The sequence below is a fragment of the Hoplias malabaricus genome, chromosome Y, assembly GCF_029633855.1.
Source record: "Hoplias malabaricus isolate fHopMal1 chromosome Y, fHopMal1.hap1, whole genome shotgun sequence".
NCBI lineage: Eukaryota > Metazoa > Chordata > Actinopteri > Characiformes > Erythrinidae > Hoplias > Hoplias malabaricus.
In genome coordinates this window covers 2,395,766-2,422,448 of record NC_089820.1, presented here as the reverse complement: position 1 = coordinate 2,422,448, position 26,683 = coordinate 2,395,766, and the positions used below count along the sequence as shown (strand labels likewise).

Below are 26,683 nucleotides of genomic sequence, written 5' to 3'. Positions count from 1 at the left end.
TCTGGGGCAACAGAAAGTCCGAATGAGAATTTGAGCCATTGCATTGACCCCCAAGGAATCCAGAAGTTGGTCATGTGGTTGCTGTCCTCATCAAGTCTGCACTGGAGGAATGCATCCCTCGCATCCAGCCAATTGAAGACTTTTGACTTAAGGAATTTGTATAGGACATCTTTGAGGACGGGCATGATGTAAAGTGAATGCTTAAGGGCCTTGTTGAAATGCTTAGGTTCAATGCAAAGACACTTGCCTGGTTTCTTAAGTATAACAATGTTGCTAATCCAGTCAGTGGGCTCTGTCACCTGAGCAATCTGCCTGATATTGATCAAGTTGTACTTGAACAGTAGCCTGCATTGCCACTAGCACATTTCTAGGTATGCATTGCATCAGCTTTATGAACTCAAGTTGAAAGTGCACATCACAGGGACTGACTCAACTGGGAAACAGAGAGCAGCAGGGCATTGCCGGAATCTGCAGTATAGAGACAAATCATTTTAAGTAGCTGGGACTGAGAACAGAAAGAGACCTACGCACTCATATGTGGACCTTGAGAGGAGTGGCAGTTGGTCTGTTTCAATTATTTCATGCACAACACATGCCACTAAAAAGGGCATAAACTGACCAGAATACAACTTCAGCTTGGTGTAACTTGGTGTAATGGAGCTTTGGGTGCTAGTCTCATTTTATCTTTGAGGCTAATCGCATCACATGTAGCACCACTGTCTAGCTGACACTGCTGAGTCCTAAGCTGGATTACTAAATTAACACACCACTTTTTAACCTTTGCTCGCATAGAGCCAGTATTCTCTGTGATATACTGTTCCTTGCGCCAAGCGTCATTTAACTCCAGTTTAGTGTCTCCAACTGTATCCAATTTGTCCTCTAACTGCCTCTGTTTACTTTTCAGGCAGACTCTTGCAAAGTGGTTGCTAGTGCCACAAACCTTACATTGTTTGCCAATTACTGTACAGCTTTTCTTCCAAGCCTTGTGGATGACACCACAGTAACGGCACTGAACACTTGGGATATCTGTGGCTGCGGGTGGTCTGGTAGGTTGATGCGGCACTGCATTTGCACAGTCTATGGGTGGTCCTTCCAGAACCATATTCTGTCTCTTGGCAGTCTGCACGTCTCAACAGTGCCATTTCACATCAGCTGACGCTCTTTTAACAGCCACCTCCTTGTATTTTCATCTGGAATGTCCAGCACCATTTTGTCTCTAATTAACTTTTCTTTGAGATCACCATATTCACATGTAGCTGTCTTTTTGCATTGTGTTGGCTCACCTTCCTCCTGCTTGCAATCACCAAAGACGTATCGTTCATAGATTAAATTTTTCGTTGGCGTGAAATTTTTCTCGAGGGGGGTAGAATTTGTGTCCTTGGGTTGTTCCACCATCAGGTTGTGCTTATAAATATAGTGACACTCTTTGACCATTACAAAGCTCAGGGATGCAGCTTCCACCGCCCTTAGTTTCTCAGATAGTTTAGTAGTTAAAGCATAGTCCTCCAACTTGTCATGAAATATCTCCCAATTCGCACTCACATCCCCTGAGTTTCATCAACATGAGCAGTGGAACGTTGCTAGCAGCCATTGCTATTCAGGCTAATTCAGATAGCAAGCTCACTTTACGACATCCAGGCGAGTGGAAGAAAAAGGACCTAAAAATTCTACAGTACATATGTAGGCCAAAGGACTACTTCTGACACCATGTTATGGCTCTATTAGGTGTGCCCCACAACAACAACAACAAACTGTGTCATCTGACTTATGTCATAATAAGAGTCCCTATACATAACTGGTTCACCTAACAACAAATGTGTGTGCATGTCTGTGTGTGTGTGTGTGTGTTCACGGCCATGGATTGGTTAAATATGAAAGACACTTTTTTTCCATTTTTCTTATATATCATACAATGATATGTTTTTATAATTTTTATATGATACATTTTATATATCATACAATGAGGGTTTTGTTTGGCAGCCATTGTGAAACTAGGTGTCTTCCTATCTTGAAGACAGAGGTGACTATGCAAAGCTTATACAGAGCTTTTAACATTATGTACTACCATAAAGTATGCTTTAAGGCCAAAAGTTTGTTGACCCGCTATTGCCCAGTGATTCTTCTGAAATGATATTAACGGATTGTCTGCCATATTTTAATAACTACCTTTGCTGTGAGGATTTGAAAGCATTCAGTCAAGTAAATATTTGAGGTGGCAGGTAATGATGTTGGACAGTTCTGGATCACAAGTACCACTCCATTTGCACTACAGAGATGGAAGCACATGTGCTTTACTCTAGTACAGTACAGGTTTCTTGACAGTGAAAAAAGGAACAAAATGCATGATAACAGCACACTAATTCATGCAGTATTTTAAAGATGTGAGCCAACAAAAAGAAGGAATCCTGATGGTTGTGAGACAGTGGTTGCTTGTAGGCAGAGTTTAAAGCTTCCCCTCCTGACACAACTTTATTAAGTGAAATAAGCAAAACGTCTTATATTTGTTATGCAGATTTTTGCAATGTTGTTTAAAAGTGTGTGTAGAACAGGTGGATGTGATATACAGGGGGTAGAAAAATGTTCAGAATATGCTGCAGAGTCTGCTTGTTGTAGAATTGATGTTGTCGGTAATTGCCTGACTTACTAAATGCCTCCTTAAATTTAGCTGGCATGTTGTTTTGTGGCTTACATGCAGTGAGCCAGGCAGTGGGGAAACCTGAAAAACAAGTGTGCATTTGCAAGCCAATAGATTTTCTTTGGAAATGCTTAAAGGTAATGACTGTGTTTGGTTCTCCAGAGTAGATCCTATATACTTACACTATATGACAGAATGTTTGTAGACACCCACTCTTCCAATGTTTGTTTTGAAATCATGGTTATTAACAGGAAGTTTGTCCACCCTTTGCTAGTGTAACAGCCTGAAGGATTTGCACTAGATCGTTCACATTCAGAGACCTAAAATTTAGTGAGATCAAATACTGACACTGGGTTGTTAGTTCTTTTTAAAAAAAATCCCCACCCAGTGGTATTACAAATCATGTTGCTTAGTATATTAGGAGTATATGGTTCCACATTTTGCTGTTTACAATGTCATATACTTACATTTGATACTGTTTAATATATGTTTATATGCATATAATTCTGTTCTGTCTTGTCTTGTTGTATTGCAGTTTCCTTGCACGGTCCAAAAACGCACATTGGTAGGGGGATTGGTGACTCAAAAGCCACCGTAGGTGTGAATGTGTGAGGGTGTGTTCCTGTCTTGTGGCCAGTAATTCCGAGTAGGCTCTGGACCCACAGCGACCCTGAATTGGATAACTGGTTTTAGACAATGAATGAATGAATGAATGTGTTTATTGTTACATTCTGAGGGTAGTAGCATTTCACTGCACTGTGCACATGTCAATAAAGAACCTTGATGATATATATGCATTTTATTCTATTTATATTAAGGATTAACCCTTTTGAGACTGAAGTCATTGTTAGCTGTGGGAACTTAGACAGTATGTTGAAATGTTGAGCTGTAGCAGGTCAGTAGACAGCCTGTTATTATTATGTTAGTTTACAGTGGAAAAGCAGTTGTGCAAATCGCCTTTGTGCTGTGGTGTGTTAGTCATCAGAGAAGAGATGATGGATGATGAGAAGTAGAAAGGAATAAGTGACATCATGGATGAATCATTTGCTTAGTGTATGTGTGTGTGTGTGTGTGAGAGAGTGAGAAAGAGTGAGTGAGTATGTGTTTTATATGGAATGTCAGCGCAATACTCAGAGTCATTTTGTGGGACATTATTCTGGTACTTAAAAATACACATAAATATGTACTGAAAAATTATTTAGTACTCTCTTTTCTCCCTTATTCACTACCGCTTCTGCTTTGTTCTGTTCTATAAAATATGAATGAATTGTCTTCCTGTCTATTTAACCTGTTATTATTACTGTATGAGTATACTGTAAAGCTTAAACTACCTTACATAACAATTTCTTTCTCTTTCTCACACACACACACACACACACTTGACACACCATCTTTGTTGTCTCCATGCAGGCAAACAGCTATGCGTTCCCGTAGCAACAGTCTGGAGAATGTAGCAGAGGTGAAGTCATCTCAGGTGCAAGCAAGGTCACGCAGGCGAACAGCAGAGTATGAAGAGCCCTTGTCCAGCAGCCGAAGGGTTGACCGATCACTTCAGAGGGAATCCCTGGACAACAAAGGCAGGGGAAAACATAACAGCAAGAGCAGCAGTAGCAGTAGCAGCAGCAGCAGCAGCAGCAGCAGCAGTAGACACAGACACAGGACAACAGAACCTGGGAAGGCTCGGGATCTGTCCCGTGATGACCTCCTCTTTCTCCTTAGCATGCTGGAGGGAGAGTTGCAGGTGGGTAAGGAACAAATCACACAAAGTAAGAGAACCTGAGCCTCAGCTCATGAAATAATTTCAAGACACATCTTTAAAATATAATTGTATAAAAAACACAGACCATATTATCGCTATCCAATTAAAAACCTGTATCACCAATTTTTTGTAGATTTTTATCACATCATTTGAATACAGCAGCTGTCCTTCACATTGTGTGAAAATTTCATGATGAACGGACCAATAGAAATGCTCAAAAATTATCTAAAATATTTTTACATACACATTCTGAACCAGTGCTTCACAGCTCCTTACAGCTTACACATTTAACTTTGATATCCTTCGATTTCTGCCCTGCACCGTCTAACTGCCCTCACTGAACTGCTCCAACATGTTAGGAGGACTTAAACTTGGGCTATGTCACTGTAGCTCTACCACTGCCTAATTGTTCAAGTTCAAGTTCAAGAAGTTTATTGTCATTTCAGCAGTATATAGTGTTTACAGTACACAGTGAAACGAAATAGCGTTCCTCCAGGACCAAGGTGCTACATAAGACAATACACAACATTAAAGTGCGACTAGTGTAAAGCTAGTGCAACATGAAACAGTGCACACGCATTAAAGTGCAAAGGACATAGAACACAAAACAATACACAACATTAAAGTGCAACTAGTACAATCTAGTGCAACATAAACCAGTGCATACACATTAAAGTGCAGAAGATATGGCTAAGAAAAATACAAAACAATGTCCCTACATTACAATACAATACAATGTAATACAAGACAAGGCAAAAACCATAAGTACGGAGGGGATGAGGGAGAGAGACACTGCAATTTAAAGTGTATTTGTGCTGTAAACGGTAACTGGATGTAAACATGATGTAAACCGGATATGTGAAAACATTTACAGTCCAACAGACCAGTGTTTGTGTGAAGTGTGTGTGTGTGTGTGTGTGTGTGTGTGTGCTTCTTTCAGTCCAGTCTTAGTCTCTAGGTGTTCAGGAGTCTGATAGCATGTGGGAAGAAGCTGTTACGGAGTCTGGATGTGAGGGCTCGAATGCTTCGATACCTTTTTCCAGACGGCAGTAGGTTGAAGAGTGTGTGTGAAGGGTGTGTGTGATCTCCCACAATGCTGAGTGCTTTGCGAGTGCAGCGAGTGGTGTAGATGTCTGTAATGGAGGGAAGAGACACACCGATAATCTTCTCAGCTGTCCTCACGATCCGCTGGAGGGACTTGCGATCTGCCACAGTGCAGTTCCCAAACCAGACAGAGATGCAGCTGGTCATGATGCTCTCGATGACTCCTCTGTAGAAAGTGGTGAGAATTGGAGGGGGGAGATGAACCTTCTTCAGCCTTCGCAGGAAGTAGAGGCGTTGCTGGGCTTTCTTTTTGATGTTACTGGTGTTAGTGGACCAAGTGAGATCATCCGCTAGGTGAACACCAAGGAATTTGGTATTCCTGACAATCTCCACAGCAGAGTTGTCGATGTTCAGCGGCGAGTGCTCACCCCTTGTTTTTCTGAAGTCTACAACCATCTCTTTGGTTTTGTCCACGTTCAGAGACAGGTTGTTCACTTCACACCAGTCAGTTAGCCGCTGCACCTCCTCTCTGTATGCTGACTCGTCGTTCTTACTGATGAGACCCACCACAGTCGTGTCATCAGCGAACTTGATGATATGATTTGAGCTGTGCATCGCTGCACAGTCATGGGTCAGCAATGTGAACAGCAGTGGACTGAGCACGCAGCCCTGGGGGGCTCCAGTGTTCAGTGTGATGGTGCTGGAGGTGTTCCTACCGATCCGGACTGACTGAGGTCTCCCAGTCAGGAAGTCCAGGATCCAGTTGCAGAGAGAAGTGTTGAGGCCCAGTATATTCAGCTTCCCGATCAGATGCTGAGGAATGATGGTGTTGAATGCTGAGCTGAAGTCTATGAACAGCATTCGGGCATATGTGTCTTTCTTGTCCAAGTGGGTGAGTGCCAGGTGCAGCGTGGTGGATATGGCATCGTCCGTTGAACGGTTAGGACGATACGCGAACTGTAGAGGGTCCAGTGTGGGGGGAAGTAGGGTTTTGATGTGCCTCATGACGAGCCTCTCGAAGCACTTTGTGATGACCGGTGTGAGTGCAACGGGACGATAGTCATTGAGGCAGGACACAGAAGAATTCTTAGGCACCGGGATGATGGTGGTGTTCTTGAAGCATGTTGGAACAACGGCGCTGCTAAGAGAGATATTGAAGATATCAGTGAAGACATCAGCAAGCTGGGCTGCACATTCTCTGAGCACTCTGCCAGGAATGTTGTCTGGTCCAGCAGCTTTCCGCGGGTCAACTCTGCATAGAGTTTTCCTCACGTCGGCTACAGTAAAAGACAGCACCTGGTCGCTGGGAGAAGGGGTGGACTTTCTCGCCGTTACATTGTTCTGTGCCTCAAACGTGCGTAGAAATGGTTCAGCACGTCTGGTAGGGAAGCATCTCCGTCACAAACAGGTGGTGTAGTCTTGTAGCTGGTGATGCTTTGGATGCCCTGCCACATGCGCCGAGTGTCTCTACTGCTCTGGAAGTGGCTGTGGATGATCTGGCCGTGTGCACGCTTTGCCTCTCTGATAGCTCTGGAGAGTTTGGCCCTCGCTGTTCTCAGGGCCGCCTTATCGCCTGATTTGAAAGCAACGTCTCTAGCCTTCAGCAGCACACGCACCTCTGCATTCATCCACGGCTTCTGGTTGGAGCGGATGGTGATGGTCTTGGAGATGGTCACATCATCGATGCACTTCTCTAAGTAGCTGGTCACTGATGATGCGTACTCCTCCAGGTTGATTTTGTCGCTGTAAGTTGCAGCCTCTCTGAACATGTCCCAGTCAGTGCACTCGAAACAGTCCTGCAGAGTAGAGATTGCTTCTGATGGCCAGATTTTCACCTCTTTCAGGATAGGTTTCGATCGCCTGATGATGGGTCTGTATGCAGGAATTAGCATAACAGACATGTGATCTGAGTGTCCGAGGTGGGGGCGGGGCTCTGCTCTGTACGCGTCTGGAACGTTTGTGTAAACAAGATCCAGCGTGTTCGCTCCTCTCGTAGCAAAGTTCACATACTGGTGGAATTTAGGGAACACTTTCTTGAGATTTGCATGATTAAAATCTCCAGCAACAATAAACAGACCATCCGGGTGTGTGTTTTGGAAGTCGCTTATGGCTTCGTATAATTCCCACAGCGCTTGTTTTGTATTTGAATCGGGAGGGATATAGGTTGCGATTAAGTAAACAACGGAGAATTCTCGAGGTAAATAAAAAGGTCTACATCTCACAGCCACAAACTCCACTAACGGTGAACAATAAGCAGAGACTAGCACAGAATTCTTACACCATTCAGTGTTAATATAGACACATAAACCACCACCGCGAGTCTTACCACATAGCGCTGGGTCTCTGTCGGCTCGAAATGCGGCTAGCCCATCTAGCTGAATGGCGGCGTCGGGAATACTGTCGCTGAGCCATGTCTCCGTAAAAACAAAAACACAGCAGTCTCTGTATTCTCGCCGTGTAGTTCGCTGAAGTTTGATATAGTCCAGTTTATTATCCAGCGAGCAGACATTGGAGAGAAAGAGAGAAGGGATAGCTTGCTGGCTCGGGTTAGCTCTTAGCCTAGCACGGATCCCCCCTCGCTTGCCGCGCTTCTGTCTCCTCTCACACCGCTTGCGTCGTCTCCTTCCCCGGCCGCCGGCATCAGGAAACGTCGAGGCTTCAGGGCTAGGCCTCCGAAGCAAGCGGAGGTTCCGCAGCGTCTCCTGGAGGTCATCGCTGATACTGTAAATTTCCTGTTTGCGATATTGAAGCAGTGTCTGGCGGTGATATATACGTACTGCAGGTGTTCCTGCGTCCATATATTATAAATAAAATGAAAAAAAACGTTTTTTAAACAAACAAAAAACCCGCTTGGTTCCGGAGCGGCCGCTGCACACGTGTTGACGCGCGCGCCGCCAGCTCAGAATTGAACTAATGGTCGAGAATAACATCAGTATGTTTTTTCTCACATAGACATGGCAACAACCTGGAGACCAACTTCAACCCTAAATGTGGGCACTTAGTGGTTTTAGATACTTAGTTAAGCCCAGACCTCAGAGGAAGGGTTGTTCACTTACTATCTCTGTGAATTTCATGAGGTAATATCATTTCAAATTGTAGCTCCGAGAGTGGTCAGTTCAACTCCTGTGCTGTTCTGGTTAATTTATAGTCTACCAAAGGCTTCCTCAAATTTCTTCTTGGATGTATGCCAGCTGATGCTGTGTCCCCAGCTATGATTGAGCTTGGAAATTTTAACATCCATATGAACAAAATGGGGTTAGCTAGTGAGTTTCAGTCTTTTCCACATTCATATGGCCACATTCTGGATCTGTTCATCGTCTGTTACCTCTTTATCTGGCTCCCTTGTGGGTGTTTTTGACCACAGTCTTGTTGAAGCAACATTTAACATTTTGGTCTCACACCGATGCAATAAATAAAAAAATATCAGTTATTGATCCTCAGACCTTCTTTGTTCTTTGTCAGTTTTCTCCTCTTTCATTTATTTCTTAGCTGTCCTGTCCTGATGACATTTTGTCTCACTGTCTCTGAGATATTAGACCAAGTGTCTCCCCTGAAGAATAGACAGGATCCGGCTGGTTGCCCCTCCTCACATTACTTCTGAACTCCCAGTTCTGAATACAACTTGTAGGCATCTGGAGCAGCACATGTGAAAAAGCACTACACAACATGGTTCTGGAGGCAGTGCTGCCTTTGAGGCAGAAGAAACATAATTGGTTACCAGCCAACAGGTGTGGATGAAAACAGATTTTCAAATACAGTGCCATAAACCAGTAAAGCTCTGCCTAGACCCTTGTGTTTGCCTGCTCTGACTGCAAGAAATGTTTCGGGGATAAATGTTTTTTTTGTTATTGTAGACTTTAGTTCTGTTTCATAATTTGTTGGAAGTTCTGCAAAAATCTCAAGTAAATTTTAACTCGCTGCCTCAGAATAAGATTCGGATCATTGAAATGCTCTGCTGCCTTAAAGTTCCATTAAATAAGTTACATTAAATCCATTTAAGCCAAACAGAATGTGGTACAGTGGTAACACCATTGACTCCCATGTGAGAGATCTGGGTTCGATTCCAGGTCTAAACAACCAATCTGTGTTACATCAATGAGTCCTTGGGCAAGACTCCTGACACTGTGTGTGCCTACCTGTAAGTTGCTCTGGATAAGAGTGTTTGCTAAAATGCCATAAATGTAAACTAAGTCTACAGTATATTGCACATGTATTTCTTCCAAAGTCATTTCTGGCAAACGTGAGTGTCTCTGAGTAGCTTTACTGGTTTATGGCATGGTATTTGAAAATATAAGCTTGATTCATTTTAACCAATCACATTTATAACCCGCCTATTGGCTGGTAACCAATTCCATGCCTGCTGCCCCCAGAACCATTTTTAATAGTTATTTTCATAGGTTTTATATTTTACAAAATAAAACACTACAGGTTCCCATCAGTATCTGTCACCTGGTCTGAACTTCCATTTTAACTAAGCTGTTAGAAAGGGACATGACCACTCAAATTCAGTAATTCCTGATAAATAACACTGTTTATGAGATTTTTCACAATGTTTTTATACGGTGCACAGTACTGAAACAGCTCTTTCGGCCAGTTTTAAATGATCTATTTACCGCTGACTCAGGTACACTCAGTATCCTCCTCTTTTAAGATTTAAATGTTGAATTTGACGTAGTCAATCACAACATAAGGCTACTGGCATTATTATATGGTTTGTTTCCTAATTTACCATAAGATTTTACTTTAGGCAAGCACAATTCCTCTCCCAATGCTGTTACACAAGGAGATCCCCAGATCTTCTGTTCATTATTTGCATGCTACATCCTGGTCTGTCATTAGCAGCCACAGTCTTAATTTCACTGTAATGTTGATAACACACAGATCTATGTGAGCATCAAATGTACTTCCACTCTGTCACCCTCTGCACTCATATCCTGAATTTGTGACCTTAAATGCTGGATGCGCGCTAACTTTCTGAAACTCAACATTTACATTTGATGGTATGGCTGTAAAATATTCACCATTGGTTTGCAATTTGGGTGTACATTGATATTTGATTCTTTCCTTTCAGTGGTCTTACTAGGACATTGAACAAACATTCTTTCTTATCCATGTGTTAAATTTACTTTTGTCCTATGCTGTCATGTAAAGATGTAAAGTTCTGACTCATGTGTTCATCTTGTCCCGTTTAGAATACTGCACCTTAGAATACTGCACCACTTTCATTGGTCTTGCTAATAAAACCATATGCTCCCTTTAGTACATCCAAAACTCAAAATTCAGCACATATCACCTAACTATTGCTGTTTGTAGGTCATTCAGTGATAATGCATCCAAGCTATGCAACGCTTTACCACAAAGTTGTTTCTGATCTTCTGACTTCTACTCTCTACTTCTTTTCTCCTCCTCTGTTCTATGTGTTTTTTAAAATCCCTCTGTGTATTAGAAGGATTCTTATATAAATAAATGCATTTTTATTTATTCATTTATGAATGAATGTATTAATAAATGAATGAATGCATGGGCCCAATATCTATTTATAATCTGAGCTGTTTAAACACTACAGAACATTCTTTTCTTGTCTTCTTAGGCCAGAGATGAAGTGATCACAGTGTTGAAAGCAGACAAAATAGACCTGGCTTTACTGGAGGCCCAGTATGGCTTTGTCACCCCTCAGAATGTGCTTCAGGCTCTGCAGAGAGATGCCATTCAGGGCAAAGGCTGCGGCTGGCAGGAAGACATCTATGAGAAACCCATGGCAGAGGTCAGAAATTAATAAGACAGTGAAGAGTAAAGGAACCATTGGAGACATAGACCCATGCTTAGTTGAAAAATGCTAAAAAACTGCATGGTCCAAAAAAAGTCATATACACTAATATTCCAAACACCCATTGTCCATTTTATCAACTCCAATTTCCAAATAGATGCACTTTGTAGTTTTACAATTACAAACTGTAATCTGCCTGTTGCTCTACAGATGTTGTTAGCCCCCTTTCACCCTGTTATTTAATGGTCAGGGCCCCCAAAGGACCATCATAGTGCCGGTATAATTTGGGTGGTGAATCATTTTCAGTGACATACTGTGACATAGAGGTGGCATGTAATTGGGAGTTATACAGAGGTGTTCAAAAACTCCAGCAGCACTGCTGTATCTGATCCACTAATATCAGCACACACAGTAATACATGAGTAACATGCTGAGAATGATCTACTACACAAATTCCACCAGCTCTGTTTGGTCCTGTGGGGGTCCTGACAATTCAAGAACAGGGTTAAAGGAGGCTAACAAATATAGTCTTATTTTTTGGACTGGTAGTGTATTTGCCAGTAATACTTATCTCATTTTAATATTGCAAACCCTTTTAATATAGATAACTCTTACATTTCATACAATATTTGGATATCAAAATATTACAATATTTAAATGTGAAATACATACAAAAGTGGTAAAATGTTTGTGGGTAGCTGCTCATCCAACATTTTCTTTAAACAAATCCATACATAGAGATTAAGTTAGACATATACAGAGCTTGTTTCGCTTTCATTTGGTAACAGACTGTAGCCTTCAGAAAAGGCACATCTGCAAAGTTTCATCACCATAAAAACAGTTTCATCGCAATAATTGCCAATGCTAGGAGTTAGGACTGGGCAATTAATTGAAAATTAATTGAAATCGACATTCAGAACTTCTAATCAACTTAATCTTGTCTATATCAATTATAGTAATTATTTTTATTCTGTTATGTCCCCACTGTGTGTTTATGTACTATCCCTTTAAAACCACACTACAAAGCTGTAGTCACTGTATTCTGCCCCAGTTGCCACACGAACAGCTAGTACCAAAGAAAAACACAGCATCTGTGGTTTGGACGTGCTGTGTTTTGACTTTATTTTAGACTAAACCGAACAAAAAGAAGTCAAATGTAAACGCTGAGGTAAAACATACAAAACAAAATAATCTTTCATTAATCATAATCATGGTAAAGTGTACAGTACAAATAATCATGATACTGATTTGCGCTCATATTGCCCAGCACTACTGGGAGGCTGTATACCAACCTAGCTGACATATGTCATTGAGCATAATGACCTTAAGCTCAGGTGCAGCTGCTCCAGTGCATCTCATTTCATTTCATGCTTTTCTTGAAGAAGTTGTATGTGCACTACTTTACATCTGTGCCCACAGTGTGTGCAAGAAGGAGTGTCTACAATCTGGCCATGTAGTGTAGCACTTTAGGATTAGGCAGCTTCATTGTTGTTTATAGAACTTCATTCCATATCAAAATGAACACAGCATTAATTATATAACTTACATAAGTGCATAGTGTAACAATACATATGAGGTTAATATACAGCCCATATTCTCACTGCTTTTTGTGTGTGTGTGTGTTAGTTGGACAAGCTTGTGGAGAAGCAGAGGGAAACATACCGACGTATGCTGGAGCAGCTGCTTCTGGTAGAAAAGGCGCACAAACAGGCTCTGTGCAGACTGGAGGAAGAGAAACACAATCACGGAGAGTTCATGAAGAAGAGTGATGAGTTCACCAACCTGCTGGAACAGGACAGGGAAAGGTCAGTCAGTATAAAAATAAAACCACACAACAGAACGAGGAATGTAAAGAAATAGTGCACCATTCGATATTCATTTCTACATTCCTTTTCTGTAATCACTTCATGCTGATTAGAGTCACAGAATTATTGGGAACACACTCTGGACTGTGTGCCAGTCCATCAAAGGGCATCACACACTTAACATCTCCACAGCCAATCCACTTAACAACATGTGTTTTTGGACTGTGGGAGGAAACCTGAGCACCTGGAAAAAACCCACACACACAATGCACACACCTCCTCACAGACAGTCACACGAGGCTAGAATCAAGCCTTAGATGCCAGGAACCTGGAGCTGTTTGGCAGCTATTCTCTACCTCCCAACATTAATTAAACTATTCATCCAACTGTGATGACATCACTAATGTCTCACTAATATATAAAAAATATCCATATTTTCATTTAAATGCATTTTTTTCTATAAATGTACCATACATTCCGCAGTGTTTTCAATTGTATAAATAGTCTAGATTAGTCATTAGACATCCTATCAGAAATCTTATGAAATCCAGGGGGTGTTTCAAGTGGGATTTTATAATTATAATCATACTCAAGGTAAGATGTAAAATATCCTATGCCAACTAGAGCTTCATGCTCTCTTCGTACCGGCAGCAACACATTTTCTATTGTTTCAATCCTACAGCTACACCCTAAGGTTACTGTGACCGTTTATGATCCGATCAGCAACCAGCTATCCATATCATTTACAGTTACTCATTGAGCCCATCACATGAGTACCCAAACTACCTACTGCATCACTAATTCTTAACAGGGGTCATAAAGTAGGCACCTTTCCTCATCAGTGTTTCATCAATACCTAGCCCCACTGGCACCATTAATGCATGCTCAGTGCCACCAGTTCAATGTGATCATCACCAACCACCACAACAGCACCTCTAGAGTGCATTTCCCCAACGGTGTTCTTCTTGTATGTATGTATCTTTACACTTATATAGCGCCTTTCTAGACACCCAAGGACGCTTTACAACCCACACTGCTCAGAACAGAGTGCCAATCCATATCTGGGCTCACACTCATTCACTCACACACCAGGACAGTTATTAGACAGAAGCCAATTCACCTATACTCCATGTTTTTTGGACTGTGGGAGGAAACCGAAGACCCCCCGGAGGAAACCCACGCAGACACGGGGAGAACATGGAAACTCCACCCAGATGGGACTTGAACCCAAGATCCCAGCGCTGGGAGGCGAACGTGCTAACCACTAAGCCACCATGCCGCCATTCTTATCCACAACCACTGACTAGACCTTGCTGGATACTCGTGATTTAGTTCTGCTTATTTAGTGCTTATATAATTAATAAAACACAGTTAAAGTACAACCAGTAAGAGCTTCAAAATATGAAACGCTCATGTCTGCCTTCACACGCATATGAACTTGAGTGATATCTCATTATTAATCCATACGGTTTAATATTATGTCAGCCCAGTCTTTGCAGCCATAATAGCTTCAGTTCTTCTGGGAAGGCTTTGCACAAGATTTAGAAATGTGTTTATTGGAATTTTAACCATTCTTCCAGAAGCACATTTGTGAGGTCAAACACTGATGTTGGACGAGAAGGCCTGGCCTTCACTCTAGTTCATTCCAAAGGTGTTCTGTCGGGTTGAGGTCAGGAGTCCACAGCAAAGCCAGTCAAGTTCTTCCACAGCAAACTTGCTCATCCGTGTCTTTATGGACCTTGCTTTGTGCACTGGTGCTCAGTCATGTTGGAACAGTAAGGGACCATCCCCAAACTGTTTCCACAAAGTTGGGAACATGAAATTGTCCAAAATCTCTTTGTATGCTGAAGCATTAAGAGTTCCTTTCTCTGGAACTACGGAGCAGAGTCCAACTCCTAAAAAGCAAACCCACAACATGATACCCATCCACCAAACTTTACACTTGGCACAATGCAGTCCAACAAGTACCGTTCTCCTAGCAACCGCCAAACCCAGACTAATCCATTGGATTGCCAGACAGAGAAGCATGATTTGTCACTGCAGAGAACCTGTCTCTACTCCTCTAGGGCCCAGTGTTGGCATGCTTTACCACTGCACCCAATGCTTTGCATTCTGCTTGGGGTTATAAGGCTTGAATGCAGATGCTCGGCCATGGAAACCCATTCCATGAAGGTCTCTATACACTGTTCTTGAGTTAATCTGAAGGCCAGATGAAGTTTGGAAATTTGTGACCTTTGCATGCTCATGTGCCTCAGCATCCGTTTGCCCCGCTCATTATCCGTTTGTCATTATGTGGCCTACCACTTCATGGCTAAGTTGCTGTCATTCCCAATCACTTCCACTTTGTTATAATACCACTGACAATTAACTCTGGAGTAGGCAGGACATTTTATGACTGGACTTGTTGCACAGGTGACAACCTATCACAGTATCACGTTAGAATTTAGTGAGCTCCTGAGAGAGACCCATTCTTTTATAAATGTTTCAGAAGCAGTCTGCATGTCTAGCTGCTTGGTTTTATACAACAGTGGCCATAGAAGTGATTGGAACACCTGAATTCAATCATTTGGATGGGTGAGTAAATACATTTGGCAATATAGTGTACATTAAGAGTTTTACACATTGGCCCTTAAATTGTTAGATACATCATTAAACTATCAGAATGAGCATGAGCAATCCTTCAATATGCAATACATTTTATCCATGATTTGATTCATCAGAGTATTAATAAAAGAAATTGAATCAATATATATATATAGATGCAAAGCACCTCCTGGAATTGGCTTGTAACTCTCTCACAGCCACAGTCAACCTAAATTTCTCCACAAGGTGGTGTCACTCAACTACGCTTTGGAATTACTCCACAAGGAGGTGCATTTCAGTTCTTTGCATCAGAGATATTTTGTCCTTGTTTGTATATACTGGTGTAAACTGTATTGAGAAATCATATTTTAGAGTAGATGGGTCAATTCAAATATATAAAAATATAGCATTTTTTCTTTTCTTCTTTAAAAAAAACTGATTTAGCAGGTTAACACTAATGCAGAAGCAAACAATGTTAGGCCATTTGGGCACATTTACTTCTGCTTGGATTTGGCTCGCAGCCTTCTTTGAGGAAGTGAGCTGTTCTGGTTATAGTCACAATTTGGTTCTCAAATAGCGTTATACCTGCACTGTACTAATGAGGTGAAGGCCTCTGGTTTTAGCATGAAACATTTTTAGCAGTTTCTGCCGAGCTGATCTTTCTTTTTTCTGGCAGTTGAAAATGGATTATAAGAGGTTGATGTTGCTTGTAATCTACACAATGACAACTTTATTAAACCTCTGTTGACAGGTTGGCTTTGAACTATAGGAAGCCTCCACCCAAATGAATCTGACTTATCTTTGTGTTGGTATATTAAATAAGAAAATGTGCAATGTGAACAGCTGATGAAGGTATAATATACTCTTATGTTAAACTGCTGTCAGTATTTACATTGTTCATAGTTCATGTCACATTCTTAGAGGAGCTAGTTCTAGTCAGTTAATTTGCAGTGTGTTGTAGGGATGCTGTGTTGTTATTAAACACAAGGTTAGTGCTACACACCTTAAAAAACATAAAACATTACATTATGTTTCTCAGATTTAACAAAATGGCCAAATCCATGTGGAGCTATATATGAAATATTATGCAAATAATAAGAAGCCAAGCGTCTCTTTGACATGTACTCTGAATTTTTGCAGTTTGAATTTGTCCACAAGAGGGAGTGACTTAGCTCATGACAACAGGATCTAATAACACTACTGTCTGACGTTTTCTTATATAAAAGAGTTTGAGTCCTCCTTGAAAAATATTTATTGGTTTTATACTAATGTTTTTTAAATTAGTCATTACAAAGTAAAGCTGTCCAGGTCTCTCTTAATGTGAAGGCAAAACATTTTTACATGACAGTGTAAGCTAATACTGTGACTAGTGGTTTATAACATAACCCATCTGACTTGGAAGAACAAGAGGGAAATTAAGCAGTAGACCTTATTTGATTTGGCTGTGCTGTCATATGATTAACACAGATCTCATGCTCCATGCTTCCTCTCTGTGATTTCCATGGCTCTGACACTCACTGTAGAACAACCCAGATGACATAATGCACCTTTGGTAGCACCCTCTATCTGCAATGGCCTAATTGTGAAGGCATTTGAGTCTTACATTGTGTTTGATTTGGCTTGTAGTGAGAAGACTGGGCTCAGTCATGTAGTGCGTGCTATGAAGGAGCGGTGGCCATGAAAAACAGCCCCATTGTGCAAGTTCATGGAATTTGCTGTGCAAACAAAATATTTAGATGTGAGAAAGAGAAACACAAGGAAAGAGATTAATCACCAGGGATGTATGAGTGGGCAGCTGAGACTGTCCCTGGCTGGTCAAGCATCATTATGGCTTTGTTTCGTGAATGGGCCAGTGTTTCAGCTGAGGCCATTCAATATCTCCTTCAATATCTACAGAAGTAAACAAAGAGATTTTACAAAATGAGACAGAGTTCCTTCCCTAAGTGATTTGTACCAAATAATTTAATGTTATAAATTTAACCTCTCTGCACAGTGTACAATTGCTTGTCCCTGTGCTTCTTTGCGTAAGATTTCTTCGGTTGGAACTTTACTGCAAACTATGAACTGAAACTGAGTGTCAACCACATAACATTAATTTATGAATGGAGCCTACCCAGAATCACTGGGTGCAAGACAGGGGCACACCTTGGAGGGGGCGCAAGCCCTTCACAGGACCGTATAACATCCTTAACATTATATGTATATTTAATAATAATTAATAATATTTTGTTATATTCCAGCAAAATGCTCTAAAAAAATTAAGGATAGGGACATGTCTACCACTGTGTTGATCACCTCTTTTTTCAACAAAAGTCTGTTAAACTTTGGGAACTGAGGAGACCTATTGCTCTAGTTTTAAAATGTTTTCCCATTCTTTTTAGAATTTCATCTGCCCAATAGTTCTGGTCTCCGTAATAGCACCAATTGCTTTTCAGTGGGTGACAGGTCTGGACTCGTTTAGCACCTGGACTCTTTTAAAAAGGAGCCATGTTGTTGTAATCCATGCAGATTGTGGACTGGCCTTGTCTTGCTGAAATAAGCAATAATAATAAGCAAATATGTTTTCTGGATGGCAGCATTTTCCTCCAAATCAGCATTAATGGTGGCTTAACAGATGTACACTTAACCCTTGCCATGTTAACTAATGCTCCTCCATATCATCATGCATAATAGCTTTAGAGATATTTGCCTACAACAAGCCAGATGGCCCCTCTCCTCTTTAGCCTTGAGGATTCAGCGTCCATAATTTTGAAAAGGAAATCATTTTGATTTGTTACACCACAGCACACTTTTGACCTTTGTCTCAGTCTATTTTTAATGAACTCAGGCCCAGAGAAACCTATGCCTTTTCTGGATCCTGTTTATATATGGCTTCTTCTGTGAATCTTTTAATGACATTATGTACTGTAGATGATGAAAACTCCAAGCCCTTCATTAATGTATATTAAGAAACATTATTAATGAATTGTTTCAATATTTGCTCATGCAGTCTTTCACTTTTCACTTCTTAATTCAACTCTCTGAGATGCTCATTTATTAATTAATTGATTGATTGTAGCATTACCCAATTACCCACTTTAACTATGTCTTTTGTTGACCCATCCCAAGTTTTTTGGTACATGTTGCTGGCATCAAATTCAAAACGGCATTTTTTTTTTAAAAAAACAACTACGTTTCTCAGGTTCAATTTTTGACGTATTGACATAATGAAGTTTCAATTAAATAAAGGGCTTAAATAATGTGCATATCATTGCATTGAGATTTTATTTACACAAAATTTTATTTTGAAGTTTGTAAGTTATTGTACATCCAAATGCAAAACCACCTAACACAACCCTCAAAACACAATATTCCACAGAACAAATCTAACCAACTTTTGTAATGAAATTATAGATTCTTTGGGATGTCACTCATCTAAAGCACAGAAGGTTCTGATTTTATGCTTGTTAATCTATTGTTGTAGGATGCATTGTAGCTGCATGTAATCACTTCCTTTTTGGACTCTGGCAAGTAGTGAAAGAGATTACATAGTCAGAGGAGTATGTGTTGCAAGACTGGGGGCACAAGACACCAGATCTCCCTCTCTCTTTCTCTCCCCACCCCCATTCTGTTCGGTGAACCTTTGTTGGAAAGCTCTAAAAGCATGTTAATCTGGGGTCTGCAGCCCCTGCTGATTAATTGCCTGCTGAGTTGTGTCCAGGCTTGATGATCTCACAGCATACAGTATGAAAAGCCTACTGACTTTTACCAGATGTTACGGAGAACAGCATACACACTGCAGTTATCATTAAGAATTGACTGAATGTAAATGGTCACCACTTTCTACTCCTTCTTACCAAAGGGGAACAGACAAACTTGAGCCTGTAATCCGAGGGCTACAAAGTGCTCCTCTATGGACAATGGGGCTGAGTGAATGGAGAGTGAGTGTAGAAACAAGGAGGTGGTCATAATGTTATGGCTGATCAGTCTGTTTACATGCTGGTTTTTATAATGAGAGATTTTTTTTTATAGGAAACTACATGAACTAATAAGAATATTTTTACTTGCAAAGCATATCACATGCTAGTTTTATAAAAGTATATCAATCAATTTATTGCAGACCTGCCACTGTAAAATAATTTGGTTTTGATATATGAAATTAAATGTAAACCTTTAAGACATTTCCCTTTGTAAACACATATAAAATATATATATATATATATATATAGTTTACAAAGGGAAATGTCTTAAAGGTTTACATTACTAATGAACAAAATTAATTGAGGTTTTTTATATACTTTCAAAGTGTCACTTTTCAAACTATTATCGCTCTTTCATATATAGTCCAGTTATATAGACAGTTTTCAGGAAAAATAAACAGATATACAGCCGTAAATGATAAGCATGTTCAGTGTGTGACAGATGCATCAGCGTGTTTATACTCCCCAGAATCTTTGCCTTTTTTGGGAAAAGAGATGAGAACTTGGAAACCTGGGTCTGAGCAATTAAGATGTCATTGTATTGGCTAATACTACATTCTTTCATAACTGAATCCTTCTTGTTGAAATTTGCTGAGAATAGTCTGGGCTGAGTTAGTTTCTTTCTGGACCCAGGACCACTTGCTCTGTGATTCTGGTACGCTTGAGCCTGAGAGTATTGTGGAACTTATGCTACCTCTTCCTGTCATGATATGCAGGGTTGCATGATTGGTTCATTTTTAACATGACCGCTTTGATTCAGTGAATTTTGATTAATTACTTATAGGATTGTTTAGAATAATTCCTAAAGGATTATGCATATTTGCAGTGTCTTTCATGTATAAAAACTTAAAATGCAACAGTATATAACTTAACATAAAGCTGGATTGAGGTTTTCTGTAATAATATCATATTTGTGAAACGGGTGCATGTACTGAGAGCTTTGTGAATACAGAATATATATGTATTTGTCACAGGTGAAATGGCAAATGATGACTAATGTGAATAGTAGGCATATGATAATCTTCTTAAATTAGGTGCAGAATATATAGTTACTGATGTTTCCATTTTTGTTGCCCTACAAAGTCCTTAAAAATACCCCTGGAAGATCCAAAATAAACTGAGGATGATATTATATCTCTTAGTAGAATTAGAGCTCACTGTTGCTATTTTAATCATGGAGAATATTAGTGAGGAGCAATAGTTTTGCCCTGACCCATGGTAATAATACCACTGGCATCCGTAATGTGTGAAAATAGGCTCCCTTTTTTTTTTTTAGATTTATTTCAGCATAATGGTTAAATTAAGCAAAATTGATTCCAGTTCATGTTTAGTCCTTTTCTACTACATTCTCTCACTGCCTTGCAACCACTATCTTTCTCCTTTCCGTCTCACATCTCACATGACATTGTCATTGTGTCATTCTTTGTGGCTTTGGAGTTTGTTAGGAAAAAGTGAGTGTGGTTCCTGAGTGTGAGCTAACGTGCAACAGTTTGCCAGCAGCACCCCAACACACCCCATCCGTGCCTCCCCCCGCACAAGCATCTGATAGTTGGTCAGCAGAATGTTGTTGGGAGAGTGTTGTTCATCCAAAATTTCTTCTTTGCTGTAGTAAGTCTCAACCTTTTCTGGAATACATACAATACATACTCAGATATATCTGTTATTTACACAAGTGTAAGTCTACATAAGTGAGGTCAGTTACTGATGTTAGAAGGTTAATAGTGGATCACAAATACTACTCCAAGAAATGCTGATTATTCCGAGTGCTGAATGGTGCTTCACCACTCCAACTCCTATTCCACTGCCCCAAAGACCTTTTCTGGGACATTTCAGGTTTTACGATGTTAGCGTATGTCTATTTTAGGTAGCACTGTTTAGAGAGAACATTATCTGCATTATTATCAAGTTAGAACATTGTCTAATTCTGATTATAGGTATACATCAAAGCTAAATCCACATCAAAGACATGTTTTTGGCCATGAGCTTTTTGGAGTACACAGCAGTCTGAAAAAGAAACATTAATAGCTGAATGAGGTAATTAGGCTTTGCGCCCCATCACTGCATGTCGTAATGTCATTACATATCTCTAACAGAATGCAACAATCTGTTGCTCAAACCACATGGCCTATAATCTTGGGGAGTGCTTTTTTTCCTCTTTATGAGGTGACTGTCTTGCAAAAAACACTCAGAGTGAACTCTATGTTTGTATACCAATCAACCATAACATTATGACCACCACTTTGTTTCTAGACTCACTGTTCATTCTCTCAGGTCATCTGCCCAGGCAGGAGCACTTTGTAAATCTACAATTACAGACTGTAGTCTATGGATTGCTCTGCATAAATTGTTAGCCTCCTACCACCCTGTTCTTCAAAGGTCAGGACCATCACAGAGCAGGTATGATTTGGGTGGTGGATCAGTTTAAATGCTGCAGTGACATTGAGGTGGTGTGGATGTGTTAGAGTGTGTTGCACAGATACGAGTGAATCAGACAACATTTTTTAAAATCTCGAGCAGCACTGCTATGTCTGGTCCACTCGTACCAGCTCAGAGAATAGACAGTGAGTGTAGAAAAAAGGTGGTCATAATGTTATGGTTGATCGGTGTATATTTTTTTGCATATATGTATGATTCCATAAATGCACAATATAGGCACCTATGACCACCCCTCTAAATCTGAAATGTACTACTGTATTAAACCTAGTCAATTTTTTCAGGTCTCCCTATAGGGGGTGTTTTCAGGATAGGACATTGTCAAACTACACTGCTTGTTTAAACCAATTTTACTGTAAGAGTCCCTTCAGAAAAAGCACAAACATCTGTACATTTCTACTCATAAACCTTGAATGCATATAAGCAGATTGTGTTTCATGCAGTGGCATGCTGCCTAGCAACAGCGCTCATTTTGAGGCAGAAAAATATTTATTGTGAAAGTATATTTATTTTGGGCGACACGGTGTGTCACAGTCACACAGCTCCAGGGACCTGGAGGTTGTGGGTTCAAGTCCCGCTCCAAGTGACTGTCTGTGAGGAGTTTGGTGTGTTCTCCCTGTGTCTGCGTAGGTTTCCTCCAGGTGCTCCGGTTTCCTCCCACGATCGAAAAACACATGTTGGTAGGTGGATTGGCGACTCAAAAGTGTCCGTAGGTGTGAGTTTGTGTGTTGCCCTGTGAAGGACTGGCACCCCCTCCAGGGTGCGCCCAGAGATTCTGGGTAGGCTCCGGACCAACTGCGACCCTGAATTGGATACACGGTTACAGATAATGAATGAATGGATTTATTTTGTAAATACATAAATCTATGAATTGTACATTGATGTATTTTAGTATATTTTATATTGCTACTGTATTTTTATAAAAGCAATAACCCACTGTTAATCTATACATAAGATAGATTTTTTTTAAATCATGGGGATGGTATTTTTAGGCACTCCGCTTTGTGTTGTGCCAAAAAAATCTTTCCTGTGATAAATTTGTAGTAGTGTATGGCCTTGTGGCTTATTGCTTTAATAAATTGGATTTCTACCCATGCAATTTTAAACTAAAGATTCTACAACCCAACTAAACCTGCTTTTACTACAGACTACACTGAAGGTACATGAATATTATTTACAATCTACTATATATTCACCACATATTATTTACTATATGCCATTATTATTATTATTATTATTATTATTATTATTATTACTACTACTGATGCTAGGAATATTTGATTATATGAATACAACAGTGTATAACAACCCACATAGCAACTGAAATGCAGATCTAAATCACGTCAGTTACTAAGATGTGAATCACTGGGATTTCATTTTGATTAAGTAACCAGGACATGAATTTGATTCATGACATGACAAGTTATGGTAATGCAAGTTTGAGTTGGGTCTCAAGATGTTGGGTGAGAATAGCAGGTTGACAGCATCAACATCTCAGGTTCCAAAATTCTCTATGCCCAAGAACCCTCAGATTTGCATATTTTATCTAAGAAGAAAACTATTTGCAGAGGGCATGACTAAACCTGTTTTAGCCTAATATGAAACTGTCTGACTGTGTTTGAGACACTGACTATAAGGTTATACCAAAGCTGGGGGACACAGTACGAAGCACCTGTGATACATAAAGCCTTATAATAGGGAAGTAAATCACTAAAGGCAAGGCTAATTTGGACTTTTATGTTAATAGCAGAACTTTGTAATCAAAGCGGTATGTGACTGGCAGCCAGTGTATTGTTGATAACATCAGACTGATTGGGTCAAACTTCCTAGTTCTTGTAATGACGGTTTTATCCTCCTCTCTGTTTGTCTCCTGTTATGCAGACATTTATGTTTTCCTGTTTTGCTTTAGCTTTACTTTTATTGCTCAATTTATTTGTTTTCTTATTTTTTTTACTGTCCAAATACCAGAGGCAGCAAGATGCCATTATTGCCGCTGCCACAAAGCTTCAGGCACAAGAGGTTGTGGGTTTTATTCCCACATGTTGTATGTGAAGAGTTTGTTGTGTTCCTTCTGTGTCTGCATGGGTTTTCTCCCACAATCTGAAAACACACTCTGGTAGGTGGATTGGCTGTGCCAATTTGTCACAGGGTGAGTTTGATGCCCTTTGATGAACTGGTGCCATGTCCAAGGTTTTGTGCCCATTGATTTCAGGTAGGCTTCGTCATCTTTTTACTTTTTGTAAAACAATAAAATGGAAATCTTTTAAGGAAATATGACACAGATTTGTCAATTAGTTGGCTATTTTTTTCTGTGAAATCAGTGACAAAATCTACTTTCAACATAAGACAGTGTGGAAGAATGCAGGAATCCTCTCTCTCTTTTTTCAAGAGGCAAATCAGCTCATATTGTGGCTGAGTTCCAATTTCCAAGGTTATTTTTCAAAGTATTAGTTACAGAGAGATATTAACTTAAGAGAATATGTTTGTGTAGACATGTGGTTTGGGTAAATCATTCATGACTGATAAAAGTACACATACCTAACTGTGAACAATGGACCACACTGTAATTTAGTTCAAATAAAGCATGGACTTTTACCATACGTAATGTAATTTACAAACATAAAATACAGAATGCAAACAAGAATATCTGATAACTAGATCATGACTGCATATCTTTGGTTGAGCTGAGTAGTGGACACTGAGAACGACTTGCAAAGCTGTGAAAATGTTTTTGCCCTTCATATTTTTTCTATTGTTCCATATTTGTTCAAAACGGTGGCCCACCGGGTTATATCACGAGAACATTTACGAAGCAAACAAAAGCTGAGAACACAACAGCACTAAGGGAGAACCCATACAAATACAAATGCTAGAACAGAACTGTAAATGCAAGAATAGGACTACAAATGCCAGACCAGAGTTACAAATGCTAGAATCGAACTACAAACACCAGATCACAAGTATGAACCTGTGTGTTTATGTTGCGTTTTAATGCTGTTGTGTTTTCATGTTTTGCTTCGTAAATGTTGTTGTGATATGACTCATCAGGCCACCATAGTTTCAGATCACCTAGAAAATATATAAAAAGTTAAGCCCAGCTGTGGTTAGGCACTACTGCAGTGTAAGCATCCAAGTACTTCAGAGCAGTATAGCATATTTTAGACCAAATATATAATTAAGCATGGCTACCTAAACACTATGAATAGTTATTAAAAGCTATTGCAATCACAGGTTATTAGTTTGAGTGGATAGTGTGGGTAGGGGCGTGGCCACATGCGCTATATTTAATTCAGGATAAGGTGATCAAAGCATGAAAACAAAGGTGGAAAGGAACACCTGACAGGTAAGGAAGGAACAGGTGGCAGGAGATTAGGTGGCAGGTTTTGACTGCAAATCTTTTCCTGCCTTTGATGAAGGTTGTTATGTATATCTACTCAAAAGTGGCTCTTCTGTAATATGACGATTAAAAAGATTCTAATATAATTTTCAGTCTGTGCCTTTAAATATTTCTGAACTACTGCAAACATCTTTGCACCACATGAATTCCTAAATGCTTCCTATCTTACTTTGATGTGTGGGTTCTCCAGCAATGTTAGCAAAGCCTGCATGTGAACCAGACCACATAATGTAAGCTCTTTAACAAACACAGGCAGGTTTTCACAGGCAGGGTAATGGCTGCTCTGTCTAAGTCCAGCTGAGAAGCCTCCTTTCTGGCCTGGGTCAGTTCAGTCCTGTGGTTTCCCTTTTGTTCTTTTGTCAGTTCCTCTGTGCTCTGTGTAAAGCTTGTAGAAGTCATACATGGTTAGGATTTGTATTTCTTTTTTTTTTTACTGTAAAGCACCTGCAAATATCAAACAAAGCCAAAATAACTATGACATGTTACTTAAAGAAGACAAGCCATCACCGAATACAATATTGTTCTCCTGTGTGAGCTACTATTAAACATGTTACAGCCTCAGGGCCATATTAAGAGTTGAGTTACATGCACGTATTGCTTCTAACAATGTGTTAGTCTTCTAACAATGAGGTTTTCTCAGAGGTCCCACCACATCAGTGACACAGTTGATCTTTTGTTGTTGATCTCATCATTAAGGGATTAAGAACTTTGACATTGTGTTGCTGCAACACTGACACCTCCTGCTTGAACAAATGCAACAATAAAATGTACACTCTCTCTTAAAGAAAATGCAATATTAATACAGATTTTTTATGTTATTTTTTATTATTTGCATATGAATTTGACCTTACATGGAGACTCAGTAGCTTCTTAGTCTAAAATTGGCTTAAAATGGTAAAAATATTTATATAATTGATTCTTAGTTTATTTATGTGTACAGTGTTCTCTATGCACTCAGAACATGGCCTGTATAACAGCTGAGAAAATGTTTTTCGAGTGAGCAAACAAAAAAACAAAAAACACCAGGACACATCTAAATGCCTTAATGGGATTTTGAGCAGAGAGATAGAGAGAGGGAAAATGAGAAAGTAAAGATAGTGGAATTCATCAGCTGGAATACAAGAGGAGATGATGTCATACTTTTATTGCACACAAGGCTCACAGGGCGGCAGATGACAGCCAATCAAGCAAAACAGAAGGGAAGGGCAGGAAAACTCGCTACCGCCCTGAGGGTAAAGGTCATGTCCGCTCCTAAAATTACAAAACAGAGGGTTTGCTTTTAAACAGACATCTCCCATTAT

The 26,683-nt window shown here is 40.0% G+C and overlaps 1 protein-coding gene across 1 annotated transcript in view; it reads left to right on the top strand.

Moving 5' to 3' along the window:
• Positions 1-4,055: 4,055 nt before the first annotated feature.
• The window catches only part of LOC136677835 (filamin A-interacting protein 1-like), a 45,341-nt gene continuing 22,713 nt past the window's right edge, over positions 4,056-26,683 (top strand). The window contains exons 1-3 of the mRNA XM_066655501.1: positions 4,056-4,376; positions 11,029-11,202; positions 12,832-13,010. Of these exons, the coding sequence (XP_066511598.1) occupies positions 4,056-4,376; positions 11,029-11,202; positions 12,832-13,010 (674 nt within the window). The remainder of the gene's footprint in view (positions 4,377-11,028; positions 11,203-12,831; positions 13,011-26,683) is intronic.